At 38.9% G+C, this 22,802-nt stretch overlaps 1 protein-coding gene and 1 pseudogene across 1 annotated transcript in view; both read right to left on the bottom strand.

Moving 5' to 3' along the window:
• Positions 1-467: 467 nt before the first annotated feature.
• The window catches only part of LOC137281525 (dynein regulatory complex protein 9-like), an 83,879-nt gene continuing 61,544 nt past the window's right edge, over positions 468-22,802 (bottom strand). Inside the window, exons 6-9 of the mRNA XM_067812805.1 lie at positions 14,490-14,564; positions 9,430-9,561; positions 7,562-7,663; positions 468-743 (exon numbers count right to left, since the gene is read on the bottom strand). Of these exons, the coding sequence (XP_067668906.1) occupies positions 630-743; positions 7,562-7,663; positions 9,430-9,561; positions 14,490-14,564 (423 nt within the window). The 3' untranslated portion in view covers positions 468-629. The remainder of the gene's footprint in view (positions 744-7,561; positions 7,664-9,429; positions 9,562-14,489; positions 14,565-22,802) is intronic.
• On the bottom strand, positions 21,045-21,150 carry LOC137282785 (small nucleolar RNA U3; annotated as a pseudogene).

A 22,802-nucleotide genomic window follows, 5' to 3' on the forward strand; every position in this document is an offset into this window, starting at 1 on the left:
GCCCACCCACTGGCCTCTGTATGCCACCTATTGTCACTGGCCTCTACGGGTAATTCCTTGTCATCATATTGCTCCTGTACCTCCATACTACCCTTCATCATCCTAAGAAGTTGTATAAACATGTCCATACTCTCCTGGCAGCCAGCTGCACAACTCTGGGTGTGGGATTCAACCTAAGAAAAATACTGAAAATCCAAATACAGCATATGTTGACCTTTGTGCTTCAATTCTAAACACTTTACTGTAATCAGTTGAAAAAAATGAAATAAAACATCTATAATGTGTGCTTTACTCATCACTTGATATCACACATTCATTCTAATGCCTGGAATATGTCAAATGTATGGAAAATCCAAAGAAATGTATCACTTTTTCTCATTAAGAAAAATGATCACTTCAAGAGTATGATCTGTTCTTTAATGTTGCCATAGCACAACAATATCTGACATTAAATAAACAAAATCACCAACAGAATCACCTTTATTGATATTTATAGTCATGAATTTGAAATCATTACATCTTGAATAAAGATAAATAAAGTTTGCATCAGTTAGGAATTACTGATTCCTTATGAACATCTGTACATGTGCCTTGAAACTGGACATAGCTCTTGTCATGATTGCATCATGCTACTTCTTCTTCTTGCCCTTCTTGCCCTTTTTGCCTTTTTTGCCTTTCTTCTTCTTTTTACTGTAAGGACCAAATCCTTTGCGCACCATGATGCCCCGCCACCAGGCTTGCAACTGCAAACACAAAGTACATTTTTCAGCTTTTACTTCATCCTGATCATTATATCAATTCTCCTCCACTTGATGTTCTTCAAGACTATTACTTTGGTGGTGCTTAATCCAAAGCACATGAAACAAATAATTCTATATATTACCTACATATTAGAAGCTGAAATTTCTACCATGAATTAAATTAAGTACATCTTTTTGAGATGCATGCATATTTTCAAGGTCAACCTACAATAACCTTTATATTCTTCCTCAAATAGCCCACTAAGGTCAAATGTTTTTATGTTAAGTGTTTGATATTGTTGTTGCCACATGTAGGTACATGGCAGTAACAAATGTGAATTGGAATCAAAATGAATTAGCTCCAAACATGACCACAATAAATCATTTACTGCATGCCCTGATTACGGGAAAAGAATCCTCTTATTAAGCTGCCTCACATAATTACAGTTATGCCTTACACAAAAACAGGTTGCATCTCCTGCTCAATAAATAATTATGTATTACTTGCGGCTTTGGTTCTGAGGATTTACAACATTATTACAGTATTATTATTTTTTACAGATTAAGATTGATGTGCTGCTGAGAGCACTTTGGGTGATACTGGCACGCAGGGGCCGGTAAGGCTCATCATCAGTTCAGGGCCCTCGCCCCCTCTACACGCAGCCCAGACAGCGAATGGGACTTCTCCCAGGAAACACTGCCTAGTTGAACCCACCAAGAACTTTCCGGAGAATATGAAAACTCCCCGACACTGCAGCCTTCTGCATTATTCAGATTATCAGAGGGGCTGAGCTCCCGGTGGAGAACCCGGGCACTCTCCTGATTTGCACCAAGAGGGGGAACCAAACCAAGGGCACCGAGAACAATGGGGAGCCTGACGACAGTGTACTTGTGATGCAAGCGAGACATTTCAAAGGCAAGGTCCGCATATTTATCATGCTTTTCCTGAATCTTGCCAATCACACTGCTGTCAAAAGGGACAGACAATTCAATGATATAAATAATTTCATTGCCTTATCAAAAAGGATAAGATCAGGTTTGTTGGCTGGAATTCATCTCAGGCTGCATATGGGCCTATTCCAGAGAAATTTGAAAGCATCATTTTCCAGGACGCCCTGGACATGTTCAGGGTCATACCATGGATGGACCTTGGGATTAAAGCCACAGGCATGGCAGAGACGATAATAAAAGCAACGAGCCATGCCATCATGTCTTTTAAGATATGCTGTTTGTGCCAAGGAAGGGCATCCACTGACAAGGTGTTGGACAGTCTCTGTAAATTCATTGCAAAGACAACATTTCATGTTGACATTTTGGTTAAGAATCACATTTTGGCGATTGCAAGTGGGAAGTGACTGGTCCTGAGCAGCAAAAAGGAAGCCCTCAGTTTCACATCTGAGACCAGCCGACTTCATTCAGGTGAAGGAGTCAGTTGGACTGTTGGGCTGTACACACGATGCAATGGCCTCTCAGACAGCTTCTCCACAAAGGACCGACTCTGGGCAGATTTGGTTAAGGACTTCACCTGGTTTACTCCCATCACTGTACCATCCAGCAGTACATCACCATGAGCAAAATCAACGTCAAATTTCACATTGTGTCCAACAACCTTCGCACGCTTAAAATAGCTGTGGAATTCCTTGCTTTCATCGTGAGTCTTCACAGGCATCACCAAAGGATCATCTGATAAATAAATATGTGCAAAAGTACACAATAGAATTCTGTCATGAAGAGCTTCCACATTAATCAAACCGCGACCTCCAGAATTAATTGGCATACATAAACAATTAAGAGAGGAACGAGGGTGGTGTGTTCTGTTATCTGACATGATCCTTCTGCTCAGGCAGTAAAAACTCTAGATGTCTTGTTTTGTCCAATCAACTACTCCAAAGGAATGGGAGAGGACTGGCACAGCAAAAGTATTGGTGGCTTTGATCTTATTTCGAGCATTTAGCTCTGAACTCCAGATTTTCTTCAAACGAGATTTACACTTGGCCCGAAGTTTATTTTGAATCTGGGCACTCTGGAGCTTGTCTCAAACTTGAATTTCCAAGATAGGTGTAGGCCTGATCTTCTATGAGATGCTCAATAACTCCTCCCCCTCGTAACTTGACCGATCCATCATTAGTTACCTTGCCACGTTTCAAATGAAGAGTATTACATTTGTCCAGTCCAGAAGTCATGCCAATATCATTAGAAAAGGATTCGACAAGGAGAACCTGTTCTTTGAGATTGGCATCTCCTTTGGCAAGGAGCTCGATGTCATCCATCTAGAGGAGATGAGTACGAGGTGTTGGGGACCTGTGCTGAGGAGGTCCGGGATGGTAACTTTCCTCCCTATTGAGCAGAAAACTCAAAAGATTTAGAGACAGACAAAAAAAGCAAAGGACTGAAGGAGTCCCACTGAAATATTCCCCTTTTGATTGGAATAGATTCCAAAGTCTGCACCTGCCCTTGCGAGTACATCTCAAGTTTAGTTGACCAGCAATTCATTAAAGACTTCAGTAAATCAAGTCCTCACTCAGGGAGGTGAATACACTGAAGAGACTTCAGAATCCATTCATGTGGGACAGAATCAAATGCTTTTTTTTGTAGTCAATCCAGCATATGGAGAGGTTGCAGTGATGAGTTTCCCAAATCATTTTCTGTATAAGAAGTTGATCCTTGCACCCCCAACCTCCCTTTCTTGCCCCCTTCTGCTCTCTGTAATTTATGTCAATAGAAGAACAGTAAGATGACACGAGGTTTGTCAAACACCCTGTGAATAATTTGTATTGAGTATTCAAACATGATAGGGTGGAAGTTTAGGGGATCAGTCAAGTGTCTGTTTTTTGGGACGGAGTATTGTTTGACCTTTGCAGAACCATGGATGAACATCACCTGTGTCCACAAGAGAATTGAAACAGTGAAGTACAGTATTTGGATGCAGGGAAACAGTTTCCAATGCTGGTTTCCATCAGGCCCTGGAGCTGTATTAGATTTGGACTTTTTAATGACACTTTTCAGGCAATCTGGTGAGATGTAACAGACAAACAACCTAGCTACTTTCTCATGTACTGTTTCATTGGCATCCATGGGAGGCCATTTATCTTGCTCACCATCACCACCTGTTTTAAGGTGCCTGGAGAAGAATGTATTTTTCTTTTCCCATTTTCTCTTTCTTAATGTCCAAACCTTTATTTTTGCTTTAAGGGAAAGAAGAATTTGGAGAAGTAACATTTCTCTTGTTGTCTTGTATTGTAGCTTTAATTTTCTCCAGATTGCCTTTTGCCATTTTGACATGGGATTCTGATATTCTTATTTTAAGGCACAGCTCAATCCAGGAAATATTTCCTCTTGTTTCATTAAGCTTTACAAGAAAATAGTTAGAAATGTCTTCCCAAAATTTCAACACCCTAACTCCTGAATATTATTCCAGCCTTGTCAAAGCTGCCCTTTAAACTGGTCGTCTGGTTCTGATAGGGGAATTTCACTCCTTTTCTTAATCCTTCTGTTACATCTTTCAATCTCCTACTTCAAGTGTCCGGTCCAAGTCATGGATCAGGTCAAACACTATAACTAGTTATAACCAAAGATAGTTGTGAAACTCTGCACGTTGTTGATGTTACACCCCCATTCCACTGACCATCAACATGTCATCTGCAGCCCATCTGATCCAAATTTTTCCAATGAATTCTGACGGAAATTCACCTGACATCCTTTTGCACGGGTCCCCCTTCTTCAGTAAAACCTCATAGAGTCTAAGATTGATCGGGTTAAACAGATGACAGACTGGTAGTGGCGGTGTCCAACTGATCCAACTGTGGTCAGATTTGAGGTCAACTGACACTAACCTGACACTCCCATGAAAGCAATCTAAACAAATCAGTTACTGTTCATAGAGTAATTGGACACTACCCTCTACAGGTCAGCGTTGTCACCAAAACGGCAGTCAAGTATAAAGTGGGCAGCACCTCCTGACAGGACTAGTCATGGATCAACTTCCTCACAATGCTGCAGCCCTGACGTTCTTTTTATGTTGCAGCAACAAACTATGTGACAAGATGCAATGACCCTTGTTCTGAGAAGAAGCCATAGACAAAAACATCATTATTGGGCTCGACCATGGCTGAAAACGTACAGAAGGATGTTGTATGGGCATTACATCAGACCCATTTTTAGTGTTGCATCTAGAGCGAGTATTTGCGTATCTGGTGCATAATTTTATTTTCATACGCAAATTTACAAACATAACACGTCAGAACCTACGGAAATTTGAAAATATATACCCATTATTACTTATATACCGCGTAATAACCAGTAGAAATTACAACCAGCGTCAAGCATATTGAGTATTCTTATCTTTTGCGTATGTTCCAATCTAAAAATAGCAACAGCGTCATTTAACAGGTGGAATGGTTTGTGAACAATCGGTATTAAAATACAATGTTCTAATTGGTCAGATTAGATCACGCTTCGCGATCGGAATTCCTCGGCTATCTGTCAGTCTGCGAACCTAACTTTTTGTCACGTACTGACTCTCACTTATCGTTCATCTGTTAATACTGTGAGTTTAATTGTTGAGGGGTATATTAACAGTTGAAGCTTTGTTTTTGGGTAATGTGTCACTTGAAATGAAAAGTGTTACAGCAGCAGTGATTTACACAAAACTTCAGGAATTTCTCACAGAGAAGGGTATAAGCATGAATAATGTGAGCTTTTGGGTCAGATGGGGCCTCCATAATGACTGGAAGAAAAGGTGGTGTGGCAACACTTCTGAGAAATGACAGCCCCCATTCAGTGAATATTAATTGTCTTCCTCATAGACTGAACTTGGTAACCTCTAAGGCTGCTGATGAAGTGGAGTATGTTAAGGTGTTCCAGAAGACACTAACTGATCAACTTCAAGTAGAGTAAGCGAATTGAAGAACATCCAGGCTGTGCTTGAAGAACCTCAACTTAAGGTCAAAGTGGTCCATGAAATTAGATGGTTTTCAGTATATTCTGCACTACAAGCTGTCTATAGTTGCTGGAGGTCACTAGTGAAGTACTTTCAAGACATTAAGAAAAGAACGTCCAAAGCAAAGGAGCTCCTGAACAGTTTAACAGAGCACTTGTTTGTGTCCACCCTTCACATCATGATGGACATAATTCCGTCTTTCACACAGCTGAGTTTGATTTTCCAGAAAGTGGATCTCGACATAGCTTGTGTTCAGCAATCCATTCAGCATTGTATGGACTGTGTTAAGAAAGCATCTACTGGAAGGAGTTTTTTCCAAACACCCTTAAAAGAAAAGCTTACTTTGAAGTCAACAGAGGTGCAAATAACCAGGTCAGCTGAAAAGGAGAAGACCAGATCAACTGAAAAGGTGAAAACCAGATCAACTGAAAAAGAGAAAATAAGATCAACTGAAAAAGAGGAAACAAGATCAACTGAGAAAGAGAAAATAAGATCAACTGAAAAAGAGGAAACAAGATCAACTGAGAAAGAGGAAACAAGATCAACTGAAAGAGAGAAAGGTTTAACTGCCACTTACTGGGGTATCAAACTTAAAAACTTCAGTGTGAAGAAGGCTTAGGCTGTCAGACATGATTTTTGCAAATCTTTGGAGGACAGACTTAGAAAGAGATTTCCAGAGGACAGTACATCAGTTGCTACAGTCTTTGCAGTTATGGGAATGAGAAGCATCTCCTTCATAGGTAAAGAAGAAAGAGATGAATATGGAAAGAAAGAGATAGAAATACTGTGTGACCATTATGGGAAGGACATGACAAGTTCTACTGGAACCACAAGTCCTGCATTGATTGATAAGGATGCTACTATGATGGAATGGGGACTTGTGAAGCAGATGGTATGTGAACAGATGTACCCTAGGGATAAGTTTCAGACATTGTGGACTCTTATTTACACCTACCACTCAGCCATGTTTCCAAAACTTTTGACATTGGCAAGAATAGCTTTGATAATGCCACTCCACACCGCAGATTGTGTGAAAGGGCATTCAGCTGCCAGAATGGTTTGCTATCCCCATCACAATACAGATTGTCATCTGTTACTTTGAACAGACTCATGATGATAAAGCTACAGGGGTTCACAACTGACAAGTTTCACTTCATTAAGGCTGTATGTAAGTGGAAGAACAAGAGAGAGAAGAGAATTTTCAAGCATTAAAGACTTTGTGTGAGACTGAGGCTGGCTGATCTCAACAGATGTAAGGGTAAGTTTAAAGATTATGATAAATTTATCAATAATAAAAAAATAAAAATCAGTTTACTGTTATTTTCTGTTTACATATGCACAAAATAACATGTGCACACCATTAAAGGTCTTTGGTGCAGAAATTGAAAGGCAGTGAGTCAACTGACTCAAAAACAGCAAATCCTAGATGCAACACTGCATTTTCTTCTTTCAGTCCAAACTTTTGATTTTGCCTTAAGGGAACTGACAATTTTCGAGAAACACCTTTTCTGTTGTTTTTTCCTTCAAGTTGACTTTTGTCAAAAGGATTCCCTGACGATCTTATTTTAAGACACAGTTCTATCAAGGAAGTATTTCTTCTAGTTTCGTTAAGTTTTACAAGAAACCATTTTTTTCTTTTGGTCTTTTTTTATCAATAGATGGTTTGTCTTTAGAAACTGTGTGGCAGCATACACAGCAATTTACTTCATGTTATGAACAGTCCACAGAAAGTTTTATAGAGATAATTTCATTAATCAAATTAATTTCATTTGAGGGAAAAGACATATTAAGTTGTTTAATTGGCCTCCATTTCATTAAAGGTGAATGTGTTACAGCCTGGGGAAAGACTAATTTTTCAAAATGAAAACACCAAATTTCTTACTCTGATGGAAGCCTTAAGCTCAATATTGTCCTGCTCTGCTCTCCGTCTTTCTTTTTCCTTGGCAATACGATCCTCCACAACCACTTGTTCATATTCTTTGTACTGAAACAAAACAAAGCAGAACAAGATTTTGGAAGTAACATTCTTTTAATTCACATCTACACATTTGACAGATTAGGATATATTTCAGACATGAAAACTAGGGATATATTATGGTCAAGATTAGAGACATAATATAACAAAGGTCAACATCATGGGAACTACATATATACTGTCACCACTGATATCATCAAGTGTTGGCTAAGGGCCTCCTGCCCATGGATTAAATGAGAGCATAAATGAAATGATGAAATTGTAGGGGAATATTAGCCACCAAGCCTGAATGAAAATCATAAAATTAACATGTCTCTAAATTGATAATAATAATAAAAGTAAGTAACTGACAGACACACTGACTTACTCATACAGACACAATTATTTACTGACACACCTTGAGGCAAACCTTAGAGACTTTGTTGTGAAGGGTTTAGCTGGGTCAGAATCTCTCCCTTTTGATTTAAGAGTAACGGTGGGGAACAAGTGGCAGCTTAGCCAGAGTATCCTCCTTTTGATATAAGAAGGGTTGGGGAGAAGTGGCCTAGATAGGTCAGAATCACAGAAAGTTTAAAATGGGGAAGAAATGGCCTGACACACAGCATGATATGTGGATGTTAGGCAAACAACTAATACCCAGCAAACATCAACATCAAGACTGGACTTACAATCTGAAAATTTTCAGATTTATTTACCAAGGACAAAGTTGTGGTTTTAGTTTACAAAGTCAAATAAATCAACTGTGTGTTTTTGTTATCATAGATAATAAACAAGTGTAGCTACCAGAGCTACCCAAATTTACACATGATTTTTGCTATGACAGCTGGGCCAACCCTCAAAACTATCTCAACATAAAGCTTTGTAATCTTTCGGACTTATATGAAACAAAAGGCTTGCTACGTGCCTGCAGACATCATGTTTTACTTGATTTGATTAAATATCAAGGTCAAAAACACAGAAATAGGATCAAATTGGATCAGTCACCATACCATCCAGGCATCAGAAAAATACTACACTGCTCGGATATTTTGTTACAATCAGACAAGGAAAACCATGGATATATTTAAATAATGGCATATGATGGGCATCCAGCGTCCTGACTGTTTAAGCGTGAAGAAATTCTACTGATGTGGACAGAAGCCCAGTCCCCATGTCCGTCACGGTCGAGGGAGCGGGTGTTCACCAATTTGCAGCTTGGTTTCACAATTAGACTGTTGGCAAGAAACACTATTTGCTCCGCATCAGTGCCCCTTTAGGTCCCTTTACAAAGCACATGTTTTGAACCCAAGAAAATTCTTCTTAGCTTTCAGTCTGGCTCCATCCAAATTTATCACAATCATGTAAGTAAATATTTTTCCAGTCTCATAAGTGTAGTGCTATATTCTATCATTTAAAGCCTGAATCATGTCAGATTTTCTATAATCTTATCTAAAATCCATATTTTTCACCACTTGAGTGATCGCCATTCTAAGGTTTGTTTTATGTTTCTTACAGTAATTTATCCTCTCTGGGGGTTCTGTGGAATAACCAATACGAAATTAAACTCTGAGAACACCATACACAATTATGGAATGATGGTGACCAAGTCACTTAATCACTTTGTAGACAAACACAGGTTCCTGAACACCAATTTCACCATGGATTGATAGAATGGAGATACACCAATGTTGTTTTCAGTGAAGAGCTCACTGAAGCTAAAACTACGTGAATCTGTATTTAGTCCTGAAAAAAACAAACAAAATATAATATAAATTTTTGGTATAATCATCAAGTACCAGTTTAGTAAGGTCCTGGAGTCTCTCAAGGTCTTTGGCCTTGGAAGCCTTCAGAATGTCCAGCTCCCTTTGTTTGTCCTCAACATCAGTCTCATACTTCTCCATCCACACCTCCACCTTCTTTGACAGATCCTGAGGGAAAATGGTATACTCATAGAGGCAGTCACAATCTCATGGCATCTCTGCAAGACACTATCATTACTGACAAACTTAGATCTGATCACAACTCATACAAATAATCTAAACTGATCTCATGATGTCATACAATTTCATTTTACTTCATCAGATGCCTGTCATTTCACACATATTTTTTTCCATTTTCAGTTACATAGTGAGGGTCAGCTTTCAGCAAACAGACTAATCATCCTGTAACAAATGTGTTGATGAAGTGTAAATACTGATATACTCTCCCAACAAAAGAGTAGACATTAAAAAGTAACAGATGATTAGAGAAATACAAAGAGTTATGAGGGTATGGATGGATAAGAAAAAAGAACTAGCTGAAACTTCAAAATCAACAAAACATGTTGGCAGTGCATTGTGAGGTGCAAACAACAAAGGTGTGAATAGTTAACAAGACAAAATACTTTTTCTTTAAGTGTTTGGATATTAAGTGATAGCTTTTACATGAATAGAGGTCTTGCCGACTGTGATTTCACAGGGAAAACTTTTTAATGCTAAAAAATATATATACTGAACAACATTAGAAATGCACCACCCATATAATACGAAATATCCCCTTCAGACTGAAACGTACTTATGATATCTTAGCAATGTTAGAAAGCATGGAGATTCCCTCAGCAAAGGAAGAAAACATTTTTCCAAAAAGAGATTGACTGACAGAGCATGACACGTATAGAGGCACCAGGGGTCAAAATCCAAAGTCACAGCTGAGTTGTAGATACTGTCAGTAGCTGGTGTGTCCACCATTGACGCAGTACTGTCTGAGAGAGAAAATCACTGTCCTGATTATTCACTGGGTATCTGTTACAATACACATTGCAGGATGATCTTCAATAGATGGACATTGATAGCAGATGGTGCCATCATTAGAAGTCTCCCCATTCCATCCCAGATGTGCTCAATCAAGGCCAAGTCAGGTAACAGAGAAGGCCATGGAAGCGCATCCATATTGTTTTGTGTCAAAAAGTTCATGATGTGCCTTGCTGTGTGTGCTCGAGCATTACCTTGCTTCAGGATCTGCATATGTGGATTGGCATTATGTAATCACATGGTTTTGTGAAGACAGTGTTTGTGTACGTGATGGCATTAAAGCATCCTCAAGACATCCTCCTCCTCCAAACCATCACACTACTCACACCCCAACGATCTTCCCGTCGCAATCCGCATACCGTTCTCCACGATGTTGTCGTAGACGAACTCTGCAGACCCGTGAAAGGTCACATGCTACGCAAAACACAACTTACCAAATCAGATCATCAAAAATGCAAATCAGCTTACATGCTGAAAAAAAGCCTGCGAAATCGATTCACGGCTCACTAAATTTCCCCCAGTACTGCGCGAAAAAGTGGTTTCAACAGCTACACTGCGCTGCGCTCTTGACGCATGTGCAGTGAATAGGTTTGCAGAGCTTGAAACAGTATGCCTGCCCGCATTATGAGGTTGTGAGCAGTAGTCTAATCTTTGTAGTGTACGCAAACAAGTAAATAATCTACTCATTACATAAAAAAAACATGTTGATTGTGATAAGCAGACTCTGTCACAGAGAAAACTCAACGTCAATTTATTGACACCTATATGTCTGCCTGTCTGTCTGCTGATGACAATATGCAATGCACAACTTCGGTTACTGACCATTTGCAATTTGAAATTAACACCTATCGGGTTTACAAGCCATAAACAAAGAGCCGGCTCAATGTATCGGTAGATGAACCATGCAGTGGCCAAAGAAAAAGCCCTGTTACACTTAAGTGCACATCCAGCGGTACTGACTGGGATCGGTATTGGGGCTGCTATGTTTCGATGGCGGTAAACCCAAGTACAAAATATCGCACTTTTGATTTGAGATAAAAAGCTTATAATTCTGTTTATTTGTTTTTTCACAATCACCAATGCATTCTATATATCATGAACAAGTGGTAACTGTGTTTTAATTGTGTTTGATTTTTGGTTGCATGTAACCTTAAAGGTCTGGGGTAGAATAGGCCTTTAGCAACCCCTGCTTGCCATAAAAGGCGACTGTGCTTGTCATGAGAGGCAACTAATGGGATCAGGTGGTCAGGCTCGCTGACTTGGTCCAAATTGTGCAAATCAATGCTCATGCTGTTGATCACTGGACTGTCTGGTCCAGACTCAATTATTGACAGACTGCCGCAATACAGCTGGAATATTGCTGAGTGTGGCATAAAACTAAACTCACTCGCTCTCTTCCATCTGCATAATTTAGATGAAAACAAGATTCATCAGTGAAGAGCACACCTTCCCACTGTTATTGCACATCCATCTTCGATGGGTTCTAACCCAGTCTAAGTGACGACATTGGTATCTGGGTCAACATGAGACAACTGTATGGATGTAAATGACGTAAATGGCACCGTATAGTTTATTCACTGATGATTCCACTTCACCCATGTATTATTAACGCTGTACATGTTGCAGTCTGGAACAACACAGTGTGTCAATCTTGTCTGCGTAGGGTGACATGGTTGTCCAGGACGTTGGTGGTCACTGGTACTTCCAGTGTCTGAGAGTTGAGGAATGATGGCAGTGGAATGTTTGAGACACTTCCTGAGTTAACCATTCAGCATTCAAGTAACCCAGTGCTTTTTCTTGTTGTTCTGGTGTCAAACATGGCATGGTAAATAAGGCCAATCACAGTTGAATTCACACTTAAACTGTTGATTAATAGCATGGAAATTGTGACCTTTTATACCCATGTGTATTTGTGGTTATAAGATCAGCATTTTTGATAAATTACGTGCATTTTATGATTTTCATGATATCAAGCGACAAATGTGGTTGTTTTTTTTATTGATTTTATATTTTTTTAATTTTATTTTAACAGTTAGAACCACCCTGTGTGTTTCACATGTTGAAATCCCTATCATAATGGTTCATTCATTTATTCATTCATTCCAACCTATGTTTTCACATTGTTTTTAGTGCATTTTAGCGTTTCTAAAGTTGTTCTGTATGTCCCATTAGTGACCTCTTACAAGGACTATTGTTGCAAGCATTGGGTTGTTGAAGTCCTATTCTACCTAGGTTCTTCATGGGTGACATATGACATAGCCACTGCTGTTGTCCCCAAAATTTGGAAACAGTCAAACAGTTATTTGTTGAACAAATTTGAAATGGGAATTTAAAATCATTTCTGATAATTCAGTCTGACCTTCACTAAGACCTTATACTGAGGAAAACATGCATCAAGTTTTTATTTCTACAATTACCAGTAATCCATCTGTAGTGGGACGCTTTAATGGCATTTTATGAGCAAGAGGAATGACCTGATCCATGACATTAGATACCTCAATGAGCCAAACTCTATTCCACTGACTACAAAGGTGATGCACATGGCATAATTTCCCATAGATATTCAACCAAAAATGAAACAGTCTATGCCACTCACTCATTGACCTACTTTTGATGTCAAAAGATTGTTGTTACTTGTCATTAAAGAAGTATTCAAACAATACAACACTAACATTTTTTAAAACTTAAAGCAAAAAGAAAAGGACATTTTAGTGAAAGTGAGATACTGTAAAACTGGAAATATTCTGCACCTTTAAAATATTGCGTCAGCATACCCCCAGGCTGTTCTGCGATGAGTTATTTTTACTAGAGTAGTAGGCTTCACAAAAAAAATAAAACATAAAAGTGCTCATAAAAGTCGTCAAACATACATAACAACTTGCTATTTCCATCTTTTTTGTGAGATCGTTTAATGTAATTCAAGTAACATCTTGGCTTTCCTCGCCTCGAACTTCACACTCAGATATCATGTTTAATCCTAAAATATATGCAAAAAGCATTTTGGTGACAGGTCACAACCAAGCATGATGTCTCCACTTACGTCCATTATATATACTATGGGTGTTGATTGTTTTTTTATGCAAAACGTTCAGAAAAAGCATGATTTTACCCAAAACTCTCGTCTGATTCTAAAGTTTTTTGTTTACAAGGACAGTATCCATTGCTGTAATATGAATGGACATATGCATGATTCTGAACAATCATGGTCCTCATAGCAGACTCAGGCAGGAAAGCATCATTAGAAATTAATCTTTGTCCAATAGAATTGCCTCTTACAACTGCAAAAATACTCTTGGCATGGGTATAGTGACATTGATACCCACAATAACGATGCCTTGCATGTTATTTGTATGAGTCTTCCAAAGTGGAGGTATTTTCCCCTGTTCTATCCCGTTAACGAGCGGAAAGCCACTGATATTGGGAAATTGTCAACTATACATATCACTTGAGAAATCATTTTATAATAAGCAATGCATCTGGTTCACTGGCCTCGAAAGAGTTGCTGTTACTGCTCCAAGTATTTTTTGCGTGGGGAAGAGAAATGCAAAATTCAAAAATATAAACTGATGCAGAATATTTCCAGTTTACAGTACATGCTCTGTGAACGACTTTCACTGTCATAAATGGCCTGATATATATGTCCCTCACATCCTTTTCAGGTTGCAGTCCTGCCCCAAAGATGACTCTTATGCTTTTATAACAATTTCTACTGCTTCAATAAACCCTCAGCAACCACAAACAAGAATGTGAAGACAACAGCTTACAACATGTTCGAAGTGGATTTGTGACAATGCATTTGACTGTATTTTCATGCTTCTACCATAGAAATGACTCTTCCATCTGGTCCTATGACTACAACAAACAACTACAACTAAAATATGACATGAATTCATCCTCAAGAAAACAGCTGTTACCTTCTCTGATTAGTTGAAATTTCATATTTATGTGAAATAAATTCTTGCTTGCTTCAAACCTATTGCATTGTTGGTCAGTCTTGCTGCTTATACCAGATTGTCAGAAGACATTTATCAGGTATAGAGCAACTGTTATAATGATGAATTACTCACAGCATGGTGGGTCCTCAAATACGATTCTATTTCTGCATTCGCTCTTGTCTCCTCATCTATTTGTCGCTGTAATTTCTGTAATAAACATGACATGAAAGCAGAGATGAGAATACATTTTGCACTTTGTTTCATGTCCATAACACAAAAAACAAATCAAAACATCAGTTGCAACACTGCAGCTCCACTATTTAACCTCACAATAATAATGAGATCTTGAAGTTCAGAGGATTTGAAGCTGATATAAAGATGACTGTCATCTGTATACTGATGGAAATCTAGAACATGTTTGCAAATTATGTCTCCCAACAGGTAGAATGTAAACTGTGAATCAAATCTTGTGGCACACCAAACAACCAGCTGATTTTTGAGAGTAGGCATCATGGATTTTAACCGACCCAGACAGATATGGCTGAATTCATTTGAGGACAGTGCCAGTTATATTTGTCTGTAAGGGATGATGTTTTAATAAATAAATAATGTTGTTAAATCTTTTTTTATGATGAAACATGTTGTAAAACAAGAAGACAAAGTTATCAATATTACCGACAGTAGTAAAATACATGTGAATGGTGTAGGCATTATGGTTGTCAGGGACTGTTCATAATTTATGGGTGGGGGGATGATTTTTATGGAGTTTGCATGTACAATGTGTATGGCTCCTCTAAGATTAATGTACAAAGTAAGTGATCCCATCCCAACAAAATCAATGATCCCTGCTCCGGAACATGTATATAAAATTGATGACCCTACCTCCCCAGAAAAAAATCGGTGATCCCTCCGTTAAACCGTTAAAATCATCACCACCAACCCAGCCATAAATTATGGATGATCAATCAACTGTTTTGGTGAGTATATGACACAGATGGAGGAGAGTATTGAAACGTTCTTAAGTTCTGCTTCAGAAAGGATAACTACCACCAAATTCAGTTGAAGTCAAACCTGTTGGCATGGGAAAACCAAAAAAACCATGATTCCAAAATTACCAAAAGGCACCAGGACGCCACCATTTCACAGGGTGAGCTGCCAAGTTTGGTGAAGAAATAAAGAACAGTTTTGAAGTTCTTTTCCGCATTGCAAGTGATAACAAGCAAAACCCCAACAACACAAAAAAGAAATTGAAAATGCCAAGCATTAAGTATTTTATTCAGCAATTTATTAAGATAAAGGCATTTCTGAATATGAAAAAAAAATATATGACCTCTAAAAATGACATAGTTCATAGAACTTCTTAAGCTTAGAAATTTGGACAGACATGTGTATGTTATAGTGTCTACTTCAGGACAGCCATGTCCAAATATTTCTACAGACCAAAAACTAGGTAGCCAGTCTATATGATATTTATTTATTTTTATTCAATCTACAATCTTGATCTTTATCACTACCGCAGAGTACATTGTTTTGGCAGCTACCTTGTTCCTCTTTGTCACTTCCATTAATTACTGTATATGACATTTATGGCCTTTATTGGTCATCCCCCTTGGCTGTGTCTGTCATCACATCAGCTGTAGAAGGAAGTGCTATTAGCTTCTCTATCTGTCCATTGTTGAATCTTTGCCTGTCTATTGTTGTTAAAAACTATATAGATGTATGCTCACATCTACACTGTATGTGAGAGATGAGAAGTGAGATGGGAGTGTGGAGACCAGCATTCCGACTGTCTTTGTGGGGACGACCGCGAGCAGGATTATGCCGCTCGCAGGAAAGGCCCGGGGGTTGAGCTGGAAGTCCGCTCACCTCATTCATGTATACTTGTTTGTCATGTCTTGTGAAACCAACTAAAGAAGTTTGAACAACTAAACCATGCCTTCGTCTTCATCAATGTATTCATTCATCATTTCGTCAAATTATTGCATGTATGTAATTCTCCAGTCATCCTATCCATGAGCCGATCCCCAGTCGACGCACCAACTATATATGATCCCGTTACAGGCATGCGTTGACAACTGGTGTTAGAATCCGGATGGAGTAACTTTTTAGCTTACTCCCGAGCTTGAAACCTCTCTATGTGCCTACCATTAACATCATGTATCATTAAACGAAGAGATTGCAAGCGAACATGGTATGTCAACACTGCCATCTTGAATGGAGCATCATACAGCAACCACGTAATGGACAACCCACAAGTTAAGGATGGAACAGCAAGATATGACAGACCAAGAAAGCAGGTGCGTCTCTCCCATGGAGATCGTATATTCATCCAGAAGCCACCTTATGAACATTGTGTACAAGACAGCTCACTAGGACTTACTTATCTGTGTGTACTTAGATGAACTGAGTGCAGGATATTCAATGTGTTTTTGTTGATAAGTGCAACCAGGTATGTTTGATCATAGACCAGTACATTACTACCTTCTTATGTCTATACCATATTGTATTTCGTGCATGTGAACGTTGATTACTTATATATAGAATGAAGTCAGAATAGGAATATTCTTTTGTCCAGATACCCTTAATCACATTTTTATCACGTGTCAATATTAAGGCGTTAACAGCAAAGCAATATTCAGCATTTTAGAATTTTGAAGTCAGAGTAGGGTTTTTATTAATACTTCTTTATTGGGCATAGCACCCACACTATATGGGCAAGCTCTGTCAACGACACAGGAACCCCCATTGTAGGAGTATTTTTTTTATTGGGCATAGTACCCATACTTTATGGGCAAGCTCCGTCACAGACACGTGAAGAGCACCCATCATACTTAAAAGGGCAACCGTACCCACAAGTACCGTCTGAGTCGCGCGGTAAAGTATGACTCCTGGTTTCAACTTTCTTAATGTGAAATATTTGCTGAGATGCTAATGTATACTTTTTATGACACTAATCATTATCATTGTTTGGTACTAAGTCTCACTACAAAGCCAGACTCCAGATTTAAATATCTTTCTCTGAAATATCCATTGAATCTGTCCGAAGTAGCCAATCATGAAATGATAATTCATACCAAAATTCATTATAAATTGTAACCAGTACAAGCAATATATTAGCATTCAAATATTTGGAAAATATGAATATAGAATATTAGTTTCATCGTGTATCAGTAATAGCTTTGACAAGACTCCTCAAAAGTAGTAAAGCTTATCTCACAGACAGTCTATTGAAAAAGGTATAAGTTATGACTACACAATTTCATAGTTAAAATCCCAGCCTGAGGTAATCAGAACACCACTGTAAGACAAACCATTCACTAAGACAAGGGTTATGTCTAGACAGGTTAATAAACTGCTTGATGTGGTAAACATGCCATCACCTAGTGTAAAATAACATTATACAAACACCAGTTAAGGGTCGTTAAAGATCCAGCCCAGAGTAAGCAATCAAGCATCCAGTAAATCTGCCAACAAGATTAATGTCACTTAGATAGTAGGATTAAAAGATTAAGTACTCCCCTTGTCTGGTCACTGAAGTTGTAATGGTAGGACAAACCCCATTTTGTTTATTCTGTATTTCATTGGCTACTGTAGGTTACACCCATTTTTGTATCAGTCACCAAATCAGAATCTTTGTATTGTTTAAATTGTAGTTAAATAGTCTCCAACTTCATTTGTCCATCAGTAGGGTTTAGACTCCCAACACAGGTCAGCTCTAGCCCTCCGCCCAGAGGGTTGTACCGACTCTCTGTGGCCACCCTTGTTATTCAATCTCTTGTAAATAAAATTGTAATTAGCTTCTTGTGACTTCAGACTCTTTGCTGAGTTAATTCCCCAAAACAAACCAGCAGTTAAGATAAGGGAGCTCACTGGTACCCTAACAGTTGGACCCGAGATCCTTATCATAACATGTAACCCACAAAAGGCACATCTAAGGATCATGCCTGGCATGCACATAAAGTTTGGTAAAGTTAGCATGAAGAGATTGGTAGATCTCCTTTGGACAAAATGACATCCTCATAGTCACAGTCAAAGTCACATTTCCAAGGAAACCACAAAGTACAAACTTGTTATCTGTGTGAAACTATCAAATGACATATCTATGAATCTATGAATCACGCTTGATGTACCACGTTTGATGAAGCTACCATGTATAGTTTGGGAGATCTACTCCAAACAAGATGACATCCTCACAGTCACAGTCAAAGTCACAAAAAACAAAATCGTTATCTGGGTCTAAGCATCAAATGCCACATCTACAGATCATGCTTGATGTGTGTGCCAAGTTTGATGAACCTAGTGTGTATAGTTTAGGAGATCTGCTCCTGTTAAGACATCCTCATAGCCATAGCATATGTCTGGTTTCTATGGAAACCACAAAAAGTAAATTTCATATCCAGGTCTAGCCCCCAAAGGGATCACAGCCAACATTTGTAATAAGTTTGGATAAACTATCACACACAGTTTAGGAGATATGCTTCAGACAAAGTGTGAAAGACACATGGACGCATGGAACATGTTTCTATATCCCCTACCCAAATTCGCTGCCGTGGTAATAATAGTATTTTGAGGTCATCCCCACCTGAATTAAAATCGATTGGATAAATGTAGTGGCGTTGGCCAAGCCAAATGAGTCCCTTTGCCACTTATAATAAAACCATGGCCTGAATTCAAATGGAATTTTAGCATGGAAAAGTCTTCTGGAAATTGCACATGCTGAGGTTAACTTTATGGAGACAGGGATGACATCAAGCAGAACATGTGTCCATAGAGTACAGCATTACTAGTATTTCCACTTGATGTTTTTCCTGCGAAAGTCTTACTGTGTGAGAGATTGAGTAACATAAAGGCTCTTCAGTTCTACAATCAGTGAAGCCCATTACTCATTACTGTTGTCCTCTGCCATGACTTTGCTGGAATTTTACTGAAAATAAAGTATTACCATACTCACTCCAACAAGCAGTTAGGATCCATTTAGACCATTATCTAAAAGCACGTCTTGTATATAGATGGGGATAAACCAGTCTACTGAAGAAAGAACTTCCTAAAACAGCTGTATTATGATACAGTTAAAACATAAAAAACAAACTTGTATCCAGATGTGTAAAACTACCAAGATGTCAGAGAATAAAAAAGGTATTCATCTAGCACTCGAAAGAAGTTTTTTCCCACCTTGCACACACAAGAGGCAAGTGCAAATTAGAGTCCAGCTACTCATGTACTCATGTACACTATGTGTAATAGAAAATGAGAAAATTTCTTGTGAGAATCTGAAAACGTAGTCTGAGTGTCAATGTTTCATTTCTCCAGCACATTCGGATAATGATTGGTTAAATGTGACCTGGACCAGAAAAATTTAAAATGATCCCTATCTCCTCAAATGATTAAGATATCCTATGAATTAGTATGAACATAAATCACTAATAATAAGATGGAGTTTCAACTTTCAAACGGAGAGAGTGATCGAGTGACTTTAGTTCTTTGCAGCACTCAGCAATATTCCAGCTAAATGGCAGTAGTCTGTAAATAATTGAGTCTGGACCAGATACCAGATAATTCCGTGATCAAAACCATGAGTATCGTTCTACACCATTGGGTTAACTAAGTCAGCAAGCCTGACCACCCACTGGTGGTAAGCAGGATTAAGTACTTCCCTCAACATTAGTGCCAGTTAACAGGATCAATTACTCCCCACTGTCTGGTCATTACAGTAGTCGTATTAGGACACATCTCATTCATTGAATCGTAATCTTTTTTCTGTTTCAAGTTTTGATAAATAGTCACCAATTCCAATATTTGTGAGAGGGTTTAGACTCCCAACAGTCCTAGCCCTCAGCCCAGAGGGCTGTACCAAATCTCTGTGGCCACCCTTGTTACTCTGTTTCTTGTTGATAAAACTGTAACTAACTTCTTGTAGACTGTGGCCACCCTTGTTACTCTGTTTCTTGTTGATAAAACTGTAACTAACTTCTTGTGGACTCTTTGCTGAGCTGATTCCTGACAAGCAGACCCGCATGACAGTTAGAATAGTGGTTTCATCAGAACCTCATTGGGGAAAATCAATGGTGACTGTTTGAAGAGTGATTATAGTTGTTTCAAAAATAGCATTTTTAGCAAACTTAGACTTCGCTGTTTTGCCCGCCATACTAAGCAATTTAACTTCAAGTCTGAAGTGTACCAACTGAATGAAGATTTAGCCTTCATGTTGCTGGTAAAAACCACCTCAGTGAAAGACATCGGAATGACATGTTTATTTTAAATTGTCCAGCTAATGATCCCAACTCTAATACTCTTGCTGTTGGATGTCAACACTCCCAAGTTATTTCAGAAAAACATGCATACACTAAGTCTTAAGTCTTAATTAGGTTTAAATGAGCCTCCACCAGCAAGGATGAAAAAGTGAACCTTGGTAAATGAGAGCATCACTGATACATACATGCAAAATTGGAAGAGGATCAGTCAAATAGTTTTGGTCTTACTAAGTTTTTAGTGATGAGGGGCTGATCTGTTGACCAGCATGTTGAGAGCAACACACTCTCTTTCATCAGGCCAGTGGTAACTCTGTGTTGTGAGGTATGACCAGCAAATCTTCTCTGATGACACCACTTGGCGATCCGCATTTCAAGAAGTACAAGTTCAGTTCATTGCCTTTGATGTCCACTTTACCCATGTTGTATGTTTTGATCGACCATGTTGGATTGTTGGCTCATTTCCAAGGGTTTGGTAGACAGACAGTTTTACCTGAAGTCATGGCGATGCATTCTATAGAAATGATCCCTAAAAGTATGATCTTGATCATGTTCACCCAGCTGGAATAGGTACCTCACCAGGAGCTGATTGGGCATATAATTCCCAATTTGGCAGTCACCAATGGCATTTTAATTGCGTCGGATGTTTTAGGTTTTTTGTTGGCAAGACAATTTCAATTGATGGTCGACACCACTTGTGGAAGTCATTCGGTATTGAATCTCTCGTTGATGGCTTGGCTGCAATGAGCTCCAGTCACACCATGCCTGACTTGGACATTGTGCCAAGTAAGCAGTTGCAACACAGCGCCCATGAACTCACATCCAGAATCGACTTGCAGATCAAGTCAGTGGACTGTGCTTGTACATGCGCTTGAATGCACGATGAACATGTTCATTTTGTGTTTGAACATGTAGGTTTTGAAGAAGGCTTCCTTGAATCTGTCGTGCTTGATGTGTTTTTTCACCACATATTTTTTCACGCCTTCTGCCCATTCTGAATTCATAGTCTGCTTTCTTGATCAAATACATTATGGGATTCCGTGATCGGCATGTAGGCACATTCGTCCTTCATCTTGCCAAGCACTTTTTAGTTGATGTGTCGTGTATCAGGTGTTCTTCCGGAGGTCTTTAGTGTAGTCACTGGTATCATACAGGCACAACTTTTTCATCATGTCCTTGTACATAGCACTCAATGTGAATTTCCATCATCAGGGAATCCATGTCCACAGACAACATTTCACACTTGTCATACTGCCTCTTGAACTCATTGTAATTAAAGTCGTACATCAAGTGTTTGGATGAATCGAGGATGCTCATCCCCATGTAAACAGGCCAGCTGAATTTGATATGAGTTTTCTTCTATTTGCAGTACTGCCAAAGTGTCATAGAATATTTCGTTTCGACTGAATGCCTGACAGTTTCCTGAGTTTTTCCTTCGAGCTTGATTGGACTGTTTCATATTCACATGTTTTCTCAAATTCTCTATGATCTTCCCAACCCCCAAGCTGTTCATGACCTTGTACAGCAGCTTTTGAAAATCGCAGGTGGCCAGGTTACAATAGTGAATGATGTTTTTCTTTTTCATCATGTTTGGTACACGTTTTTTATGTTGCCCGTCAGCTTATTTTTCCCAACAAGTTTGCTGATATTTGGACATCCTGTCCAGGTTCACGGTTAATATTTGAGGAGCGCATGGATAGCTGTTGTGCATTTTGGGTAATTCCACAGGATACTCCAGGTCCACTTTCAGTATGTAGCCTTTGTTTGAATCTGGCATGATGCTATCAACATTGATATCAGATGCAAACACCCATTCGAATCCCCAGTGGGTAGATACTGACTCATGGCCCAGTGGTACAGATTGTTGGCATTAAGACAAAGAATGTGTTTGGTTGGTTTGCTTAGGTCGTGACCTTCCATATACTTGTTGGCCTTCACATACCATGGAAATCCTGCCTTCCTGGCCTTTCTCTGTGAACAAGTGTATGTCATAACTAGTGAATAGTTGTACTTTTCCATGTTGTTGGGATGCATGTTAGTTAACCATCAGACTTCAAGATGGCATGCATGATCAAGTGAAAGATCATGTGAAAATTGTAACCACAGATTGTAAAACACAACGGGGGTTTTGATTTTGGGATTGATCGCAAGCTTCAACTTGCATGCAAAGTGTGTGGTGGCCATGTACTTGCTCTTG

Source organism: Haliotis asinina, chromosome 4 (assembly GCF_037392515.1).
Source record: "Haliotis asinina isolate JCU_RB_2024 chromosome 4, JCU_Hal_asi_v2, whole genome shotgun sequence".
In the NCBI taxonomy this organism is placed as follows: domain Eukaryota; kingdom Metazoa; phylum Mollusca; class Gastropoda; order Lepetellida; family Haliotidae; genus Haliotis; species Haliotis asinina.